At 37.9% G+C, this 22621-nt stretch overlaps 1 protein-coding gene across 1 annotated transcript in view; it reads right to left on the bottom strand.

Moving 5' to 3' along the window:
• The window catches only part of LOC309629788 (methylcrotonoyl-CoA carboxylase subunit alpha, mitochondrial), a 76308-nt gene that overhangs the window by 23763 nt on the left and 29924 nt on the right, over positions 1 to 22621 (bottom strand). The window contains exons 5-10 of the mRNA XM_082394295.1: positions 18290 to 18411; positions 17725 to 17872; positions 17515 to 17636; positions 9565 to 9676; positions 7904 to 7985; positions 303 to 430 (exon numbers count right to left, since the gene is read on the bottom strand). Of these exons, the coding sequence (XP_082250421.1) occupies positions 303 to 430; positions 7904 to 7985; positions 9565 to 9676; positions 17515 to 17636; positions 17725 to 17872; positions 18290 to 18411 (714 nt within the window). The remainder of the gene's footprint in view (positions 1 to 302; positions 431 to 7903; positions 7986 to 9564; positions 9677 to 17514; positions 17637 to 17724; positions 17873 to 18289; positions 18412 to 22621) is intronic.

The raw sequence follows: 22621 nt of genomic DNA, 5'->3' as shown, positions 1-22621 counted from the left end.
GAATGATGTGGTCTCAGAGCCCAAGGCTTTGTGCTGAGACAGTGTGGTCACAAGCAAACCTCAGTGACAGCAGCTCGCCTGCTGGCTGCCCCATGTCTAAGGGGGAAAGATGGTAAGTGACAGAGTAGGATCTGAGTCCATAAACTGCATCAAATGTAATGCCACCTTTAACCTCCCATTTTCCTATCCTCATGACAACCACTAAGAATTGAACCCTTGTCCAAAGCGATGCCTCCTTTCAAGAGGTTTTAAGAAGGGAATGTATTCTCCACACTGATTTTTAACAGAAAAAATACTTCCACCCTAAGCTGCCATTCCACCAAGTCAGTTCCTGTGATCATCTCAGTAACAGGATGTTCCACTTGCAGCCTTGTATTCATCTCCATGAAGTAGAAATTGTGCTTTGAGTCCATAATAAACTCCACAGTTCCTAAATATAAAATACAGTCGTCACATTTCAACAGTATATAATCAGTAGGAATCAAAATCTTTCTTGATAGATCATATCAAGTTTTACAGCTGCCTTCATTCAATGGTAAACATTTTGCATTTCATGAAGAAAACATCTCATATTTTGCAGCAGCAAATGATTCTCAATCAAAAATACGGAGCCACATGAAATTTAACAATAGAAAAGTATATTTGGGGTTTCAAGCAAATGGTAAGCCCAAGTTATGAATCAGTCTCAGCTGTTGTAGCAGTTAGAACATGGTTGGACCATGTGTTACTGCTTCTGCGTACCAAGATCCCTGGAAACCTCACTGTGACATCCCATCTCACTCTAACTCTGTGGAGAAAAACACAACATTTTTTTCTCCTGACTGTGCGCTTTGGAAGTGTCTTTAAAAGTCCTTTTGCTAGTGACCCATGGGGAGATTACTTAGTAACTAAACACTATGTTAATGTCTTATCTACTGACATTCTATTAAGTACTACACTTCCCCCAACTTTATTAAGGTATAATTCCAGACAGTAAAATTTATCTATTTTAAATATAGTGTGCTGAGTTTCAGCAATTGAATACAGTCATATAACCACCACCACAATGAAAATACAACATACTTCCATCATCCAAAACATTCCCTTGTTCCCTTTGCAGTCAGTCCCTTCACCAGGCCCCAGCTCCAGGCAATCACTGGTCTGCTTTCTATCACAGGTTTTTTCTAGAATGTCATATAAATGAAATCATATAGTATACAGTCTTTTGTGTTTGAATTTTTTTCACTTAGCCTAAGGCTAATTCCATATAATTTAAAACTTGCTTTTCCAACTGTGGATCACAACCTATTAGTGGATTGTAAAAATTTAGTGAAGACTTCCAGTTTCTGGCCCAGCATGGAAGGAACTTAGAAGTTACCATTCCATTCTGACAACAAGAAAAAGCTGAATAAGATGAAAAATCAACAACTCTTCTTAGATGCATCACAGACATGAGGTTACAAGGCAAACCACTGCCCCCCAAATTAGAGAGACAGAAAGGTGAAAACAGAGATTCACAACTTACTGGAACAGAAACCCATGAGCAAAAACCTCTGTGGGAACAAGTACTAGAGAAGGAAAACCTGGACTGTAATTGACAAATTGCTGGAGGCTCAGTGTGGACAGTTCCAAGAGTTAAAAACCCCAGGGGGGATGAAGTTATAGGGAGCTCCCAACACTTTTATAAGTTTTACCTCCAGAAGCTCTACCAGGTCCTCACAGTGAACACTGGAGAAAAAAATCCTTGAGTTTCTAGCAGTGGGAGGGGAAAACGAACCATATGAAGTATGCCAGAGTTCTGTTCTTCTGAACAAGATCTGTCCTTAAGAGAAACTATTTTATTAGAGCCTAAACTATTGGGATTTTATCAGGGCCTAATTAATGTAATTGAGAGAAGAGAAATACACAACTACAGCCATTCTGTCCCACATAAGGGAATAAATAAAAAACAAACAAAAACCAACTGAAAAACACTGATGAAGTTCACAGTTCAGAGTGCAAGCTCACCAAAAGACTTAGACTGAATCACAGGTCTATAGAGCATTTCACCTTCCCTGTACCTAACCAATACACTACTAAAGACCTATTTACCACAGTTCCTTTTACCTGGTACATCAACGTCTGGCTATCAAGAACAAATTACATGGCATCCTAAGAGGCAAAAAACACAGTTTAGAGAGACTGAAAAAGTATCATAACCAGACTCAGGTATGATAGAATTATAATTATCATAATTATCTGATAGAATTATCAGAACAAGAACTTAAAAACCCTTTAATTAATATGTTAAGGGTTTTAATGGAAAAAGTACACAACATGTAAGAACAGTTAAATATAAGTAGACATGGAAATTTTAAGAAAGAAAAAAAAAAATCTAAAGATCAAACATACCATAAGAGAAATGAAGAATGCCTTTGATGGACTTATCAGTAGATTGCACACAGCCAAGGAAAGAATCTCTGAGCTTGAGGATATGACAACAGAAACTTCCAAAATTAAAATCAAAGAGAAAAAAGACTGAAAAAAACAGAACAGAATATCCAAGAACTGTGGAGAACTAGAAAAGGTGTAACATATGCATAATGGGAATACCATAAGATAAGTAAAGAAAGGAACAAAAGCAGTATCTGAAGCAATAATGACTAAAATTTAATGTTGGACACTGAATCACTGATCCAGGGAGGTCAGAGAACACAAAGCAGGATAAATGCCAGAAAAACTACACCTAGGCAAACTATACCTACAATATCATTTTCAAAGTACAGAAAATCAAAAATCCTGAAAGAACCCAAGGGAAAAAAACACACCTTACTTATAAAGGAGAAAAGATAAGAATTACATCTGACTTCTCCTCAGAAACCATGCAACCAAGAACAGCAGAGTGAACTATTTAAAGTGTTGTCTAAAAAAATCATCAAGGGCTTCCCTGGTGGTGCAGTGGTTAAGAATCCGCCTGCCAATGCAGGGGACACAGGTTCGAGCCCTGGTCCAGGAAGATCCCACATGCCGCGGAGCAACTAAGCCCGTGCGCCACAACTACTGAGCCTGCACTCTAGAGCCCACAAGCCACAACTACTGAAGCCTGCGTGCTTAGAGCCTGTGCTCCGCAATGAGAAGCCACCACAGTGAGAAGCCCGCGCACCGCAACAAAGAGTAGCCCCCGCTCGCCGCAACTAGAGAAAGCCCATGTGCAGCAACGAAGACCCAATGCAGCCAAAAATAAATAAATAATAAATAAATAAATAAATAAATTTCAAAAATCTATAAAGAAAGTCAGTCAAGTATAAAAAAACCCCATCAACCTAGAATTCTGTACCTTGTTAAGTTATCCTTCCAAAGTGAGGGAGAAATAAAGACTATCTTAGATAAACACAAATTGAGAGAATTTATTGGCAGTAGACTTGCCCTGCAAGAAATGTTAAAAAGAAGTTCTTCATAGCGAAGGAAATGAAATAGGGTCAATAATCCAAGACGTAACAATCTTTAATGTTTACACATCTGAAAACAGGGTGTCAAAATACATCAGGTAAAAACTGAGAACTGCAAGAATAAATAGATGAATCCACTAATCAATTGGAGACTTTAATACCCCTCTATTAGAAATGGATAAACCCAGCAGGCAGAATATTAGTAAGGACATAGATGAACTCAATAGCACAGTCAATAAAATGGAATAATTGACACCTATAGACTAATTCATCCAACAACAGCAGATTACATATTGTCATACTTGCATGGAACAATCACCATGACAGACCACATTCAGGGCCATAGAAAAAGACCTTAACAAATTTAAAAGAATAGATAACATATAATGTCTGCTCTCAGACCACAATTAAACTAAAAATCAATAAATTGAACTAGAAATCATAACAGAAAGATAGCTGGAAAAAAATCCCCAAATACTTGCAGATTAAACAACACACTACTAAATAACACATGTGTCAAAGAAGAAATCTCAAAAGAAATCTAAAAATTGTTTAAACTAGATGAATATGAGGATACAACTTTTCAAAATTTGTGAGATGCATAGAAAGCAGTATTAGATGGCAATTTATAGCATTGAATCCATATATTTGAAGAGAAGAAAGATCTAAAATTAATCTAAGCTTCTATTTTAGGAAACTAAAAAAGGAAAAGCAAATTACTTCCAAGGTAAACAGAAGAAAAGAAATAATAGAGTAGAAATTCATGAAACTGAAGACAGAAAATAGAAAAAAAATTAACAAAACCAAAAGTTGGTTCTTTGAAAAGATCAATAAAAGTGATAAGCCTCTAGACAGGCTATCTAAGAAAAAGAGGACAGAAATTACTAATATCAGACATGAAGGAAGGAACATCACTACAGACCTTATGAACATTAAAAGGATAATAAAGGAATATTATTAACAACATTATGCTCACAAATTTAATAACCTAGATGAAATGGGCCAATTCCTTGAAAGACACAATCTGCCAAAACTCACACAAGCAAAAAACAGAATTTAAATAGGCCTATATCTATTAAAGAAATTGAAACAATCATTAATAACCTTCAAAACAGAAAGCAGCAGGCTCAGATTGGTTCACTGGTAAATTCTACCAAACACTGAAGGCCGAATTTATACCAATTTTCTACAGTCTATTCCAGAAGACAGAATTTTTCCTAACTCATTCTATGAGGCCAGCGTTACCTTAATACCAAAACCAAAGACGTTACAAGGAAACTACAGACCAATATCTCTTAAGAACACTGATGAAGTAATCCTCAAGAAAATATTAGCAAATCAAATCCAACAATGTATAAAAATCCCACCATGACCAGGTAGGATTTATCCCAGGTATGCAAGGCTGGTTCAACATTAGAAAATCAATTAATGTAATCTATCACATCAACAGGCTAAAGCAAAACCATGTGATCATATCAATAAATGCAGAAAAAGCATTTGATGAAATCTAGTACCCAATTATAATAAAAACTCTCAACAAACTAGGAACAGAGGGGAACCTCCTCAATTTGATAAAGAAGATTTACAAAAACCTACAGCTAGGGCTTCCCTGGTGGCGCAGTGGTTGAGAATCTGCCTGCCAATGCAGGGGACACAGGTTTGAGCCCTGGTCTGGAAAGATCCCACATGCCACGGAGCAACTAGGCCTGTGAGCCACAATTACTGAGCTTGCGCGTCTGGAGCCTGTGCTCCGCAACAAAAGAGGCCGCGATAGTGAGAGGCCAGCGCACCACGATGAAGAGTGGTCCCCGCTTGCCACAACTAGAGAAAGCCCTCACACAGAAACGAAGACACAACACAGCCATAAAATAAAAATAAATAAATAAATAAATAAATAAAATTAAAAAAAAAAAAAAAACAAAAACCTACAGCTACCATCATACTTAATGGTGAGAAACTAGAAGTCTTCCCACTAAGATCATAAATAAGGCAAGGATGTCCACTTTCACCACTCCTTTTCAACATCATACCAGAAGTCCTATCTAATACAGTAAGACAAGAAAAGGAAATAAATGGTATATAGATTGGGAAAGAAGAAATAACACTGACTGTTCACAGATGACTTGATCATCTTTATAAAAAATTCAAAAAAGTTGACAAAAAACCTCCTGGAACTAATAAGTGACCATATCATGGTTGCAGGATACAAGGTTAATATACAAGAGTCAATTGTTTTCCGACATACCAGCAAACAAATTGAATTTGAAATTAAAAACACAATACTATTTACATTAGCACCCTCCCCCATGAAATAGGTATAAATCTAACAGAATATGTATAAGATCTATAAGAGGAAACTATAAAATTCTGGTAAAAGAAGTCAAAGAAGAATTAAATAAATGGAGAAATATTCCATGTTCATGGGTAGGAAGTCTCAACATTGTCAAGATGTCAGTTCTTCCCAACTTGTTATATAGAGTCAATGCAACCCCAATCAAAATCCCAGCAAGTTATTTTGTGGATATCAAAAAACTGATTCTAACGGTTATACGGAGAGGCAAAAGACCCGAATAACCAACTCAGTCTGACAAAATGACAAAATGGGAAGACTGACACTATCTGAATTCAAGACTTACTATAAAGCTACAGTAATCAAATCAGTGAAGTACCAGTGAGAGAACAAATAGATCAGTGGAACAGAATAGAGAGTCCAGAAATAGACCCACATAAATATAGACAACTGATCTTTGACAAAGGAACAAAGGCAATACAATGGAGAAAAAAACAGTCTTTTCAAGAAACGATGCTGGAACAACTGGGCAACTACATGCAAAAAAAAAAAAAGAATCTCAACATAGATCTTACAAAAATTAACTCAAAATGGTTCAAAGACCTAAATGTAAAACACAAAACCATAAAACTCCTAGAAGACAACATAGGAAAAAACCTAGTTGACCTTGAGCATGGTGATGTCCTTTTAGATACAACAGCAAAGGCATGATCCAAGAAAAAAATAATTGATAAACTGGACTTCACTAAAATTAAAAACTTCTGCTTGGTGAAAGACAATGTCAACAGAATGCAAAAACTAGCCACAGACTGAGAGAAAATATTTGCAAAAGGTACATCTGATGAAAGACTGTTATCTAATATATAAAGAACACTTAAAGCTCGACAGTAAGAAAGCAAACAACCCAATTAAAAAATGGGCAGAAGACCTGAAGAGACACCTCACCAAAGACATACAGATGGCAAGTAAGCATATGAGAAGATGCTCCATATCATATGTCATCAGGAAAATGCAAATTAAAACACTGAGATACCACTACACACGTATTAGAGTAGCCATATTCTGGAACACTGACAACACCAAATGCTGGTGAGGATGTGGAGCAACAGGAACTCTCATACTCTGCTGGTGGAAATGCAAAATGGTACAGCCACTTTGGAACACTTTGGCAGTTTCTTACAAAACTAAACATACTCTTACCATGTGATCCAGCAATCATACTTCTTGGTATTTACCCAAATGAACTGAAGCTGTGTCTACACAAAACCCTGTACACAGATGTTTACAGTAGCTTTATTTGTAATTACCAAATTTGGATGTCCTTCAGTAGGTCAGAAGATAAGCAAACTGTGGTACATCCAGACAATGGAATATTATTCAACACTAAACAGAAATGAGCTATCAAGCCATGAAAAGATATGGAGGAAACTTAAATACATACTACTTAAATACATATTACTAAGTGAAAGAAGCCATCCTGAAAAGGCTACATACTGTATGATTCCAACTATGTAACATTTTAGAAAAGACAAAACTATAGAAGCAATAAAAAGATCAGTGGTTGTCAGGGGTTGGAGGCAGGGAGGAATGAAGAGCATATTTAGGGCACTGAGACTATTCTGTAAGATATTACAATGGTGGATACATGTTGGACACGTGTCATTATATATTTCTCCAAACTCACAGAATGTACAACATCAAGAGCAACCCTAATGTAAACTATGGACCCTGGGTGATAATGATGTGTCCATGTAGGTTCATCAGTTATAACAAAAGCACTGCTCTGGTGCTGGATGTCGACAGTGGGGGAGGCTGTGTTGGGGGGGACAGGGGGTGTGGGAACTCTTTGAACTTGCTGCTCAATTGTGCTGTGAACCTAAAACTGCTCTAAAACATTTAAGTTTACTAATTTTGAAAAATGCAAAAAAATCATTTTAGCGATTTTATTTCAAAATAGGATAGAAAATATCAAATAGCATTATACAGAATTAGGCTAAGTACTGTTTAGTGACTTTTTTCCCCCAATATACATGTATATAAACATAAACACGTTCACATACTGGTTCTCAACGTAAAATGTACTTCTTAATGTGGATATAGTCAAAAAAGTTTTAAAGCCAATGATTTCAAAGCTGTATGTTTCGTTTGCCTTTCAAAACACAAATGAATTTTCCTCCTCCTCTGTTAGAAGCCAATCTTGACATACCTGCGCCAACATAATTTACAGCTTTAGCAGCTCTGACTGCAGCTTCTCCGAGCTTTTTTCTTACTTCAGGTTTAATACCAGGCTATGAAAAAATATTTGAAATAAATTTCCATTAGTACTTTGTTCTACTAGAAGTTTCCATTAAGATTCAATAGTACATTTCTATGTATCAAATATTGCATTAAAGAGATAATAAGGATAAATATCTAATGTTATACATTTCATCATGAAATACTGTCTTATACCACAGTTCAACTGTCCCTATACCAAAGTTTAATGATTCTGTTAGTAATTTCTATGAATTGCAGATATTACTTAGCATAATGACATATCTCTGTCCCTTGTACCTACAAAATAACTATCTTTTCTTTTTTTTTTTTTGGCCGTGCTGTGCGGCTTGCAGGATCTTAGATCCCCAACCAGGGATGGAACCCAGGCCCACAACAGTGAAAGCACTTAGTCCTAACCACTGGACTGCCACAGAATTCCCCAAAATAACTTTCATGATCATATGTCCACTTAAAATTACATATATCAATACAAAAACTTTGAATAATTTCTATTTGTTTCAAGATGATAAAGCAATCTGCGTCATATGCCCAATAATTATCTTGGAATAATGGTAAATGTTGAGATTGCAAGTTAATAAGAAAGGTTCAGGGACTTCCCTGGCGGTCCAGTGGTTAAGATTTCGCACTTCCACTGCAGGGGGCGCAGGTTCAATCCCTAGTTGGGGAAATAAGATCCCGCGTGCCGTGCATGGCACGGCCAAAAAAAAAAAGGTTCATAAAATGTCTATCAATAAGTAGGCAAAGCCTTTTAACATTGTTAAATGGTGCTCTACAGATTTTTATTTAAGCAATCACTGCTTGAAAATAAGGCTTTATTGAAATTATTGTTGACATTTACTTCAGACGGTATAATATACTCTGCAACAGAAATTAAGTTTTGAATACAGTATGAGAATAACTAACTGATTAATCAGAAACCTTAGATCTCTGACCTTTTAGAAATACATACTGAAAAAAACATGCATATAACTTTGGACAAGAGGCCTACGGCAGTAGCAGATTCCAAAGAAATGTAAATCTGAAAATAGGTAGTCCTAGGAGTAGGCCTTGACCCGGGTGACAACCTGAGTCAATCAAGAGGTAGACTCAGATGTAAACAATTGTAAGGGGGCAAAAGTGGCCAAATAAGAGCAAATCCAAATCTCTCCTCTATACAACATAACCTTTAAGTTGGGAAGATGATTAATATATTTTAGGAACATCTGAAACACCAGTTAAAAGAATGTTCTTCATAAAAAATACATTCAATTAACAAGACCATTCCATTCCTCAAACACGCTAATTAATTACAATTTAAAATCTGCATGGAAACGGTAGCTGTTCACTGTAAGTCAGATACTACTTGGATCAGAGCAGATCTTCCCAGAAACCATCCAGAAGGATCATAGTCTTAGTGTGCCCTCAGTATGGTAGGCCCAGAATATCAACCCTTCCTCATCCCCAACACTGCAGTGAGGCTGTATTACTACTGGGGAATGTTGTTCAGCAGGACTTGGGGGGAATACTAGCTTCACAGATTTCTGACCCAAAAGTCAGTGACTGAGATTTACAATATAGAGAAGCTGACAAATTTCTTTACAAGATCCTTACCCCTGGGGCCTCCTCAATGATCTTCTGATGTCTCCTCTGTACACTACAGTCTCTTTCAAACAAGTACACAGCATTGCCATGGTGGTCACCAAACACCTGGACTTCCACATGCCTATTTAAAAACCCAATGAGAAGTTTCCATTTCTAGGTTGAACATTCAAGAAAAAAAAATTATATATATGAAATGAGTGAGAAATAAGAAAAGACAGAAAACACTGGAGACCATATTCATGACCTCACAGTAGGGGCAAGTCGCAAGCACAAACTGCCAAGGAAAAGACTGATAAATCTGAATACATCAAAATTACAAGTTATAGTCACAATTCATGTATCCTCAAAAAGTCAATGAAGGCATACTTTTATGATCAGGGGATTTTAAAAAAGCAACTCTTACAGTCAGATTTTATAAACTAAGGCAGACTGGAAATTATAATGGCTCATCCATAGAAAGGTTAAGAAATAAATTTATATGGATCATTCGTTTTTTAAGAATATACTAACATTAAATCATAAAAAACAAAAAAAGGAACTTTAATGTTGAGTGTAAAATAGTAAAATTATCAGAAATCATATTAAGAGTAAATGCAGGACTTCCCTGGTGGCGCAGTGGTTAAGAATCTGCCTGCCAATGCAGGGGACATGGGTTTGAGCCCTGGTCCAGGAAGATCCCACATGCCGCGGAGCAACTAAGCCCGTGTGCCACAACTACTGAGCCCTCATGTCACAACTACTGAAGCCCGCACGCCTAGAGCCCATGCTCCACAACAAGAGAAGCCACCTCAATGAGAAGCCTGCTCACTGCAACTAGAAAAAGCCCGCGTGCAGCAACGAAGACCTAATGAAGCCAAAAATAAATAAATAAATAACTTTATTTAAAAAAAAAGAGAAAAAGAGTAAATGCACGTAACACTTAAGAAAATAAGGGTAACACAGACCATTTGGTGAACATGAAAGCATTCTTCTCAGATTCATTTTGATTATGTTCACACTGTAGTTCACCTCACACATTCACCACCATAATACAGAAATGAGTGACCAGCAAACATTTTTTTCTGTTGAGTTTTTAAAATAAAAATTGTCAAACATAGAAGAAATATTTTAAAAACCCAGAAAGTCTTATAAATGTACTATTTCAGCACAGTGGCTCATTTCCCTTCCTTTCTGTTTACCTCATGAAACGCTTCATTAAACCAACTGCAAGAATTTTTTTTCTTGATATATCATTTCTACTGAATGTTCCATTTAAAAATTTCCCAACTTGTCCAACATATTCTCTTGACAAAATAACAGGAGCTGATTTCTTCCTTTTGGATGTGCCTCCTTGATCGTTCCTCCTATTTTTATTTACCCTTACGCTACTAACACCAAACACATTCTTGCTATTATTATTTTGAATAAACTTATCTGTGAGATCAATTAAGAATAAAAAAACCAAGAGATTTTATTTTGCCTTTGCTTATTCTTTCTCTATCGTTCTTCCTTTCTTTATAGAGATCCAAGTTTCTGACCTGCATCCTTCTCCTTCTCCTTGAAGAACTTAACCATTTCTTGTAAAAGCAAGTCTACCGGTGACAAATTCCCTCAATTTTTGCTTGTCTGAGGAAGTCCGTATTTCTCCTTCAAGTGTGAAGGATAATTTCACTGGACACAGAATTTATAGGCTGATTATTTTTTCTTTCAACCCTTTAAAAATATTTCACTCCACTCTATTCATTTTTTTTCTTGAAAATATGCAGTGTTTATTTTAACAGTCCACTCTATTCTTAAGTCTGATGTATTTCTTTTTTTTTTTAATTTGTTCACAACCCACTATTCTTCTTTTTTTTTTTTTGACATCTTTATTGCAGTATAATTGCTTTACAGTGGTGTGTAGGTTTCTGCTGTACAACAAAGTGAATCAGCTATACATATACATATATCCCCATATCTCCTCCCTCTTGCTTCTCCGTCCCACCCTCCCTATCCCACCTCTCTAGGTGGTCACAAAGCACTGAGCTGATCTCCCTGTGCTATGTGGCTGCTTCCTACTAGCTATGTCTGATGTATTTCTTATCCTTGCTCCTCTATAGATAAGGTGTTTTTCCCTTGTAGCTTTTTTCGTCTTTGGTTTCCTGCAGTTTTAATATGATTCAAAAAATTTTTGACATTTATCCTGCTTTTGGTATACCCTGAACTTCCTGGTTCTATAATTTGGTTTATGTCATTAATTTTGGAAATATCTTGGCCATTACTACTTCAAATATTTCTCCTGCCTCTTTCTTTCTTCTCCTTGTAGTATTCAAATGACGCATATATTACACCTTTTAAAATTATCCCACAATTCTCAGATATTATGTTCTGTTTGTTTTCATTATTTCTCTTTGCATTTCAATTTGGGAAGTTTCCACTGACATAAGTTCAAGGTCACTGTTTCTTTTCTCAGCTGTGTCCAGTCTACCCTGAGTCCATCAAATGCATTCCTCATTTCTGTTACAATGTTTTTGATTCCTGGCATTTTCTTTTGATTTTTTTTCTTAGAGTTTCCATCTCTCTGCTTACATTACCCATATGTTCTTGCATGTCACCTACTGCTCCATTAGGGCCCTTAACATATTAGTTACTTTAAATTCTAAACCTGATAATTCCAAAATTTGTGTCATATTTCAGTCTGGTTCTGATGCTTGCTTTTTCTCTTCAGACCATGCTTTTCTTGTCTTTCAGCATGCCCTGTAATTTTTTTTGGTTAAATGCCAGGCATAATGAGTCACAGAACAGGAACTGAGGTGAACAAAACTTTCACGTGAGGTTTTACGTTAGCCTGGCTAGGAGGCAGGCTGTGTTCAATGTCTGCAGTAGCTACAGGTGCCAGAGGCTTCAGTTCCCTCTAGTGTCCTTGCTTTGTTTTTTCTCCTTTTGTCTTTGGGTTTCCCTAAGAACTCCTTAATCAGAGTCTGTGTCTTGCAGCTCTTTCAGTTGTAACCTGGTTATTATACAGGAGCCCTGGTGACATGGCAGTAGGGTGTGGGCGAGGGAAAGCATTCTATAATCTTAGGATTAAATCTCGGTCTTTCAGTGGGTCTGTGTCCCTCAAAAGTGTTTCTTAGCTTTTTTTTTTTTTCTTCCCTTACGTGAAACAGGAAGACTAGAGTTGGCTAACTGCCCTTCCCCCAGGACAGAAAAGGCTCTGGCAAAGTTTCCCTTAGAGTGCTGGCCTTTGGTAGGGAGAAGAGACAGCTCTGGGCCTATTTCAGAATGGTTTCTTTTTTCCTCCTCCTGCCCCAAAATGTGAGGGAATTTTTCTTGGATTTTCACTCTGAGAACTTGGTGGTGTCCTTGGAGGAAAAACCTATGAAAATGTGGGGTTCCCCCTAACACTGGGCCCTCCCCATCAAGCTAGTCCACACGCAGCCTCTAGTAACTTGTCTAAATTCCCATTTAAGTGTCCCTATCAGCTGATGGCTCCCGCAGCTTCTGCTCTAGGTTAGCTGACCTTGGCTGGGATTTGCTGTCTTCACTTGCCTGCCCAGATTTCAGGGTGGTGGTTTGCCTTGTGGCCTCAGTTCTCTGATGGGTCTAAAATTCATTGATTTTTATTTTGTTCAGATTTTTACTTGCTTTTTGGGTGTGAGTAACAACTTCTATGCTCTTTGCATGTTGGAGCTGAGCTGTTTGTTTTTCAATTTCCAATTGTAAAACTTCACCACGTCCACTGACTCTCCCTTATCCTTTAGCTGCTCCAGGGAAGGAGGCACTAGAGCAGGAACTCTAGGTTCTGAAGTGAACATACGGGGGGCCCCACCAGGAGCACAACAGCTCTTTTCTGACTTCTCAGAAGCTGGAAACACTTTTCCTTTGGTTGTTTACAAGGGAAGCTCATTGAGGATCTGTGTTCTGTTAGGATTTCTGTGGCTGTCAAATCACTCTTGTTATTTTCCCTTTTCTGATGATCCTTTTCTGTGTTGCTTTATCTAACGTAGAGATTCTGGAGCACAGTGTCTGAGAACCAAGAAGTGCATCAAATCCCAGCCACTCCAATTCAGCCACTGCTGGGGTCTGGCAAGATAGACAGATGCAGCTGGTTTCTAGTAGGAATGCCTTGATGTTTTCTAAGAGTTCTAAAGTTTTTATTTTCCTATTCACATTTTTTTAAATGGATTTTTAAAATTAATTAATTAATTAATTAATTTATTTATTTATTGGCTGCGTTGGGTCTTCGTTGCTGTGCATGGGCTTTTCTCTAGTTGTGGCGAGCGGGGGCTACTCTTCGTTGCGGTGCGTGGGCTTCTCATTGTGGTGGCTTCTCTTGTTGCGGAGCACAGGCTCTAGGCGTGTGGCCTTCAGTAGTTGTGGCACATGGGCTCAGTAGTTGTGGCTCGCGGGCTCAGTAGTTGTGGCTCGTGGGCTTAGTTGCTCCACGGCATGTGGGATCTTCCCGGACCAGGGCTTGAACCCGTGACCCCTGCATTGGCAGGCGGATTCTTAACCACTGCGCCATCAGGGAAGCCCCAGGGCATTGGCTTTGACAAATATTTGCCTCCTAGAAGCTTTATCAGTAAGATGAAGAGACGTGCAGTAGCCAGTCTTCCACTGGACAGAGCAGGAGTGGTCTGCGTGGCTATCAGGGTTCGGCCCAGAGGAGACTCCACAACCCTCTGGAAACATCTCCTCCTCTCTCAACTGTCTTTAAAAACCTTCGCAAAACTTTCCCTCACCCGCTGTGTTACAAAGATCTAACTAAAATAGACCTCCCTATAGTTTCTACCCAAAGGTAAAAAAAAAAAAAAAAGTCCCATTCCTTTTTCACATAAAAACAGTGCAATTGAGAAATGCAAATCAAAACTACAAAGAGGCATCACCTCACCCCGGTCAGAACGGCCATCATCAAAAAATCCACAAACAGTAACTGCTAGAGAAGGTGTGGAGGAAAGGGAACCCTCCCGCACTGTTGGTGGGAATGTAAACTGGCACAGCCACTATGGAGAACAGCATGGAGGCTCCCCAGGAAGCTAAAAATAGAGCTACCATACGATCTAGCAATCCCACTCTTGGGCATATATCCAGAGAAAAACATGGTTCAAAAGGATACACGCACCCCAGTGTTCACTGTAGTGCTGTTTACAATAGCCAGGACATGGAAGCAACCCAAATGTCCATCAACAGACGAACAGACAAAGAAGATGAGGTACATATATCAATGGAATATCACTCAGCCACCAAAAAGAATGAAACAATGCCATCTGCAGCAACATGGATGAAACCAGAGACCATCATACTACGTGAAGTCAGACAGAGAAAGACAAATATCATATATGACTCATATGCAGAATCTGCTTGACCCAAAAGGCTGGGGAGGTGAAGCCTCTTAAGCAGGAGCTATTGTTTCCTTTCAAAGCAGGGGATGGAGGGATCCGCTGAGAACCAAGAAGAGAGAGCCCTCACAACCCCTGGCCTCTGCTTCCTCTGTGGCTGCCCCAGCCAGATTTCCTCATCTCATCTGTTCCTTTTCTTGTCCAAAGTCACATGCAGGACCCATTACATAATTTATGGATCCATTGCAAAATGAAAATGCAGGGTCCCTTTAAAAATGTTATTAAGAATTTTAAGATGCCTCCATGGGGTATTAAACCAAATATGGACCCTTCTGAGCTCAGGGCCCTGTGCAACTGCCCAGGTCACATGCCTGGGAAATGGGTCCTGGTCTCATGATTCATGTGTGTGTCAGGTCAGGAGCTGGATCTGAGTCTTCTGCTCATGAAGGTGCTATACAAGGTCAGTTACTGGAGGCCCTGGAGCGGCCAGACAGGCATCGGCAGGCAGACGTGACTCTGAGAACTGGTCGATACTTAACCTTCTGGCCCTGCTTCTCCATCTGTAACAGGGATCATGATACCCTCTCACATTTTTAATCCCTCTAGAATGTGCACTGAATGTGACGTGAGGAAGGAATCTGATTCTTTTTTAATCCTCTAAAATAGTACACTTTGAAGACTGCTATCTATCCCAACCTTTCAGATAAGCTCAATAGGTCTGATCAGATTTATTATATAATACATCTTGATTTCTACTTTTCTCAGTTATCAGCACCACCTTGACAATCTTCTGGTACTCCATTAACTCAACAGATAATTATTTAGCAGAATATAAAATAGTGATTATCATGATATTGAAATGCTATTACTAGAAAACACAGAAGAGAAATATGTAGAAATGCTAATACTTATATTAGGAGAATGAGCTTATGACTGACTTTGTTTTCCATCTCTTGTATTTTCCAAGTTTGTAATGTATTCATATTATTTCTATATTTAAAAAAATATTACTGATGCCAATCATGAAGAAAATAATGCCAGGTAATATATATGGGAAAATAAAAACAAAGAAACTACCAGGTGCTTGATTCCCAGGAGCTTTCCAGGTATTGAGAGAATAAATTACAATGTGAGGTAATATTTAGCTAACATTTCACAAGTAAAGAATCTACATCTTCAAAAATGTCGCAGGCATTGAGTTACAGTCACTGAAATAGCTAGCTGATCTCTCCACGACAATTTTAACTCAAGAGTATGCCAACGTGGATAGTTAGCCTATCCTTTTCGGAAAGATACTGTGGAAAGGAACCTTCAATTTACCTTAGAACTTCCTCCATTTTTGCCTTATTTCCCACTAATACGTGGCATACGTTGTGCTCTCCTAATCAACTGGCCTATTTTGAGATTGACTTTTTTGGTTTTTTTAACTATCACATTCTAAATGAATTTAATTACTGTGCCATGCTCAGGGACAGTTCTAAGTTTTGTAGGGCTTGAAACAAAAACAATTTGGGAGCCCACTTTAAGATGAGTACAAAATTGGGTACAGGATCTTCAAAGAGGTTCATGCAAGAGAAGGGCCTGAAGCTTTAGTTCATTACCTTCAAGGTAAATCTCTCTCTGGTCATGGTCCCCAAATGAATTTTTCTCTATAAAGTCACTTGACTTACAGGTTTATATATATATGTGTGTGTGTGTGTGTGTGTGTGTGTGTGTGTGTGTGTGTGTGTGTGTGTGTGTGTGTGTGTGTGTGTGTCTGTATTTAACACAAAATCTATGAAACAAGAAGCTTCTATAATCAATATCTTATTTTAAGCAATACACATGAAAATAAAATTCCTGATAATAAAATAAATTAGAAATCCACATAGTATCTGCTATAGTGGTACCCAGAGAAGCAGTTCGGTGTGGTCACTTAGAGTGTGAATTCTGGAGTCAAACTGCCTGGATTCAAATCCCAGCTTCACCACTTCCCAGCTGGGAGACCTCAGGCAAGTCAGATGACCACTCTGTTGCTCAGTATTTTCACCTGAAAAATGGGAACAGGGTCCACCTAATGGGATTGTTGCAGGAATTAGACTAGAAATAGAAGGATAGCAAGATTATTACTTAGTATATGTAAAATACTTAGAACCTGGCACATGGTTAAGTGCAATACAAGGGTGAGCTATTAGTATATTTGTTAACATATCACTCACAATTCAATTTGGCTAACTATTACCATTTTCTGAGCATCTCAAATGATGCTTTATCTGTAAGATAAAGCTTAGTTTCTTACAAGAATTTTTTTTTATTTTGAAAAGACTCTAAATTCCATCAACAAGAAATGAATTGAGGACTTCCCTGGTGGCGCAGTGGTTAAGAATCCGCCTGCCAATGTAGGGGACACGGGTTCGATCACTAGTCTGGGAAGATCTCACATGCCGCAGAGCGACTATGCCCGTGCGCCACAACTACTGAGCCTGTGCTCTGGAGCCCGCGAGCCACAACTACTGAGCCCACGTGCCACAACTACTGAAGCCCGGGCGCCTAGAGCTCGTGCTCTGCAACAAGAGAAGCCACTGCAATGAGAAGCCCGCGCACCACAACGAAGACCCAACGCAGCCAGAAATAAATAAATTAATTAAAAAAAATTTGAGTCGGAAAAAAAAGCTGAACCCACCTTGGTGTGTCCACAAACTTCTCAATCAGCATCGCATCATCATTGAAAGACTTCTTAGCTTCTCTCCGCGCTGATTCTAACTGCTCTTGAAATTCTTTTCCGGATCTAATGATCCTCATACCCTAAGATGGAAAGATAGTTACGACTACAACGTAAGTAAAACAAATTAGACTAGCCCAAAATGGAAAACACGAGCATGCGCAATCTTACTTTTCCTCCTCCACCACGGACGGCTTTAATCATGACGGGGTAACCGATTCTCCTAGCATGCTCTTTCAGGCATTGGTCTGATTGGTCATCACCGTGATAACCTTCCACAACAGGCACTCCAGCAGCAGCCATGATGGATTTGGCTGTGCTTTAGAATAAAAAAACCAAGATGCCCCAAATCTATGAATTATTTCATACAAGGGAAACACAAATACTTCCTAGTCTATAAAATACAATGGAACTTTAAAAATAAAACATTCCATAGGTAAAAGGACTATAGTCTGAGACAACAAATATTAATACAAATGTTAAAATATCTATTAGTTTTCTCAATCCAGTTTTCATGTGGTAGCTCATTCCACCTTGCTTTTAATCCCCCAAAACTGATTAACACATTGATTAGAAACACTAATTAGTTGAATATTTTCTGTAACTCACTGTAGTGGCAAATAAATAACTTTTGCCTATGATGACAAAAGGGTATAATTAACATGTCTATTATAGTTAAAACAAACCATTTCAATTAGTCTTCCTATGGCTGTATTTAAAAGATATAAACTCATACCTCTTTATACCCATGTCTCTAATTGCTGATGAAGGAGGACCTATAAAAATAATTCCTTCTTGCTTACACAGTTCGGCAAATTCCATGTTTTCTGAGAGAAAACCATATCCCGGATGGATAGCCTAGAAAGGAGAAATGAAAGGATAAACCTTCTAGTGCTCCACTGGCAGACTCTGATGCAGGTGATGGAATCTTCCTCTGGGGAGGCCTCTCCCTATACTGGTGATAGGTATACTGTGGTCTCTATCAGAATATGTTTCTAAAGAGAGGTTTCTTTAGACCTTTAATACTAAAGTTCTAAAGCCTTACCCAAACCAGAAAAATCTATATTTCTTTTCATTATGGTAATACACACATCAAATTTACCATTTTAACCACTGTTCAGTGTATAGTTCAGTGGCATTAAGTACCTTCACAATGTTGTGCAACCATTACCATCATCCATCATCCCCCAAAGAAACTCTATACCTATTAAATAGTAATTCCCCAGTCCCTGATAACCTCTATTGTACTTTCCATCTCTATGAATCTGCCTATTCTCCGTACCTGATAAAAGTGGAATCATACAATATTTGTCCATTTGTCTCTGGCTTATTTTATTTAGCATGGTGTTTTTCAAGGTTGATCCATGTATCAGAATTTCATTCCTTTTTATGGCTGACTAATGATCCACTGCAGGTATATTCCACATTTTGTTCATCCATTCATCTGTTGATGGACGTGTGGATTGTTTCCATCTTTTGGCTATTGTGAATAATGCCACTATGAACACTGGTGTTCAAATACCTGTTTGAGTTCCTGCTTTAAATTCTTTTAGGTATTGGGTTGGCCAAAAAGTGCCTTTGGTTTTTAAGTAAAAATAAAAGACACATTTTTCATTTTCACCATGAACTTCATTGAACAACATATTCACCCTTTTGTTCCACTACCTTCTGCCATTTTTTCAGGCAACTTCATAATTCCATCTTCCCAAAACTTTTTAGCTTTTTGAGCAAAGAACTGTTCCAGGTGCCTTTTACAGTCTTCCAGGGAATTGAAATTTTTTCCATTAAGAGAACTTTGTAAAGACTAAAATAAATGGAAATCCGAAGGTGCAATGTCTGGTGAATATGGTGGATAAATCAGAACTTCCCAGCCAAGCTGTAACAGTTTTTGCCTGGTCAACAAAGAAACATGCGGTCTTGCATTATTCTGACGGAAGGTTATGTGTTTTCTGCTGACTAATTCTGGACGCTTTTCATCGAGTGCTGCTTTTAGTTGGTCTAATTGGGAGCAGTACTTGTTGGAATTAATCGTTTGGTTTTCCAGAAGGAGCTCATAATAGAGGACTCCCTTCCAACCCCACCATATATACAACATCACCTTCTTTGGATGAAGACCGGCCTTTGGTGTGGTTGGTGGTGGTTCATTGCACTTGCCCCACGATCTCTTCCATTCCACATTATTGTACTGTATCCACTTTCCATCACCCATCACAATTTGTTTAAAAAACTGAACATTTTCGTTACGTTTAGGTAGAGAATCACATGCGAAAATATGGTCAGGAAGGTCTTTTTTGCTTAACTTATGTGGAACCCAAATATCAAAGCGATTAACATAAGCAAGCTGGTGCAAATGATTTTCAGCGCTTGGTTAGGATATTTTGAGTATGTCGGCTATCTCCCGCGTGGTATAATGTTGATTGTTCTCAGTTAATGTCTCGATTTGATCGCTATCAACGTCAACTGGTCTACCCAACAGTGGAGCATCGTCCAGCGAGAAATCTCCAGCACAAAGTTTCGCAAACCACTTTTGACATGTTCGATCAGTCACAGCACCTTCTCCATACACTGCACAAATCTTTTTTTGTGTTTCAGTTGCATTTTTACCTTTCTTGAAATAATATGCAGAAAATGTTGCTTTTTTCTTCCATCTTCAGTATTAAAATGGCTACACAAAAATTCACCAATTTTGATAAGTCTTTTTTAAATGCACGCTGATATGACAGCTGTCACATACAACCTAACAAAATTGTTTCAAATGAAGTTAAAGACAACTAAGTGCTACTAGAGCCACCTTACAGAAAAAAACGAATGAAACTTTTGGCCAGCCCAATATACACGAAATGTCAAGTAATATCAGCAAGTAGGAGTAAAGGGCTTCAGAGTGGTAAGGGGAGTGGGCGGTTGTTTGCAGTGTCTCCATATAAAGCTGGCCTAGAACTGAAACCACGTATCCAAAAGCTGAAAAGAGCACCCTAGCATAATACTAACTCATTTAGCTTCAGGTCACTATCTGCAGATGTCACCTTTCCAGAAAAAAAGCTAAGAAGCAAACAAAAGGTCATAGAGTACTAAAGTCTATATGTAGTTCAGTGAAAGAGGACCCCCCCTCATATTTTAACCTAACCACTTGCAACTTACTCAAGAGTTTTAAGAAATTTATTTACTTGGCTTTCTAGGCCACAGAAGAGGAAAAGCAGTAACTGAATGACAGCAAGACTGCTAAGAGAAACATGCTGACAGTGAAAAGGGCGGAAACAGAGGAAAGCAAAAAGGCTTAAATGGTTTAGTGAGGAATAAGGCAACTCTCCAACTTCAATAGTTCTGAGGGCATTTTTGTTCTTTTAAAATAATAATTAAGTACGTTTAATTATAACCAAGAGAATGTAAAAATAAAAAGCTTATCCAACCCCATTTCAAAATAGTTATGTCCAAGGAACATTTCAAAATAAAAGCAGTAAGCTTCAGATGTCTGGGAAACTCATGTGAATAGAAAAACCCACATCTTAGTGACAGCAAACAGCAAAATGCTAGATAGTGAATAAAATGTTAAATAATCACATTTTGATGTCAGCCTGGAGTTTTGCTCCTTTTAAACCAAAGTTTAATTTTAGTCATTTTTCATGAAATGTCAAATATTATTTATATTAGGCAAAGTAAAACAGGCCTACATCCCAGTCCTCCCTGGTTTTTTAACAGCTTTTTTAAAGGTATGCTTTACAATGCATAACATTCACTCATTTCCAGTTTGATGAATTTAGCAAATTTATACAACTGTGCTATAACTGGACTATAAATATAATCCGGTTTTAGAACACTTCTACCAGAAGTTCCTATGTACCCATGTGCACAAATGATTAATCCTTGCTCACAGAACCAGGCAACTACTGACCTGCTTTTTCTCTCTATAATTTCGCCTCTTTTAGAAGTCTCATACAATGGAATCATATAGTCTGTAGCCTTATATGTATGGCTTCTTAAACTTAGCATAATTTTCTGTGGTTCACCCACAAACGAAAAATGAAATACTGATGCATGCCACAACATGGACGAATACAGCACATTTGTTTACAGATTGTATGGATATATCATATTTTGTTTTTTATTAATTTGGATTTTTCCCAGTTTTTGGCTGTTATGAGTAATGCTGTTATAAACATGCATGTACAAGTCTTCATTAATTTTTCTCAGCAATGTTTTATAGTTTTCAGTACATAGGTCTTGAACTGCTTTTGCTAACTTTATTACTAAGTATTTGATTTTCTTTGATGTTATTACAAATGTAACTGTTTCCTTAATTTCATTTTCAAAGTGTTGGTTGCTAGCCTCCTTTCTTTTGGAACAGATACTTAATTTGACAGAACCCTGATTAACTAGATAAATACTCTCCCTTCATAACTAAGAAGAAAAGCAGCTGTCTCCTTGCAAAAAATAATATTCAAACACATTATGGGAATGGCCTCAAGAAGTTTAATTAATTTCTCTTAGGGTGAACACTTTAATATATCCAAACCACAGTATCCTCGAGCATCTGAATTGATTAAAAAGGAAATCTAACAATACTACTATTACCAGCAGGCTAATTCCAAGCCATCAGGCATGTATCTAGCTGCCAATTCACCCTGGTGGATCACAGGATTGTAAGCCTGTTTAGATTGTTCATCCCATAGTACTAATATGCCTTTAACAATAAAGACAGAAAACTGGCATCACCTCCTACCCTTAAATCTCTACCAAAATAATTTCTTCCATGTTTTTAGTTTGTGTCTATTCTGCTCTGTGCTTGTTCAAGCATATGCACAGGTCCAAAGTTGTTGTTGTTGTTATTAGCTCTGTCTTCAGCAAAAATGAGATGTGTCCTTTCCATGGTGGAGGGGACAAGCCATACTCTTCAAATTCTTTTTTTTTTTTTTTTAACATTTTTTTATTTTTGGCCGCATTGCGTGGCTTGCAAGATCTTAGTTCCCCGACCAGGGATCAAACCTGGGCCCCCGGCAGTTTAAGTCTGGAATCCTAACCACTGGACCACCAGGGAACTCCCTCAAAAATTCTTTTTTTTTTTCAAATTCTT

The sequence above is a fragment of the Balaenoptera borealis genome (assembly GCF_965194805.1).
Source record: "Balaenoptera borealis genome assembly, chromosome: 5".
In the NCBI taxonomy this organism is placed as follows: domain Eukaryota; kingdom Metazoa; phylum Chordata; class Mammalia; order Artiodactyla; family Balaenopteridae; genus Balaenoptera; species Balaenoptera borealis.
This window is presented reverse-complemented; position numbering and strand designations above follow the sequence as displayed.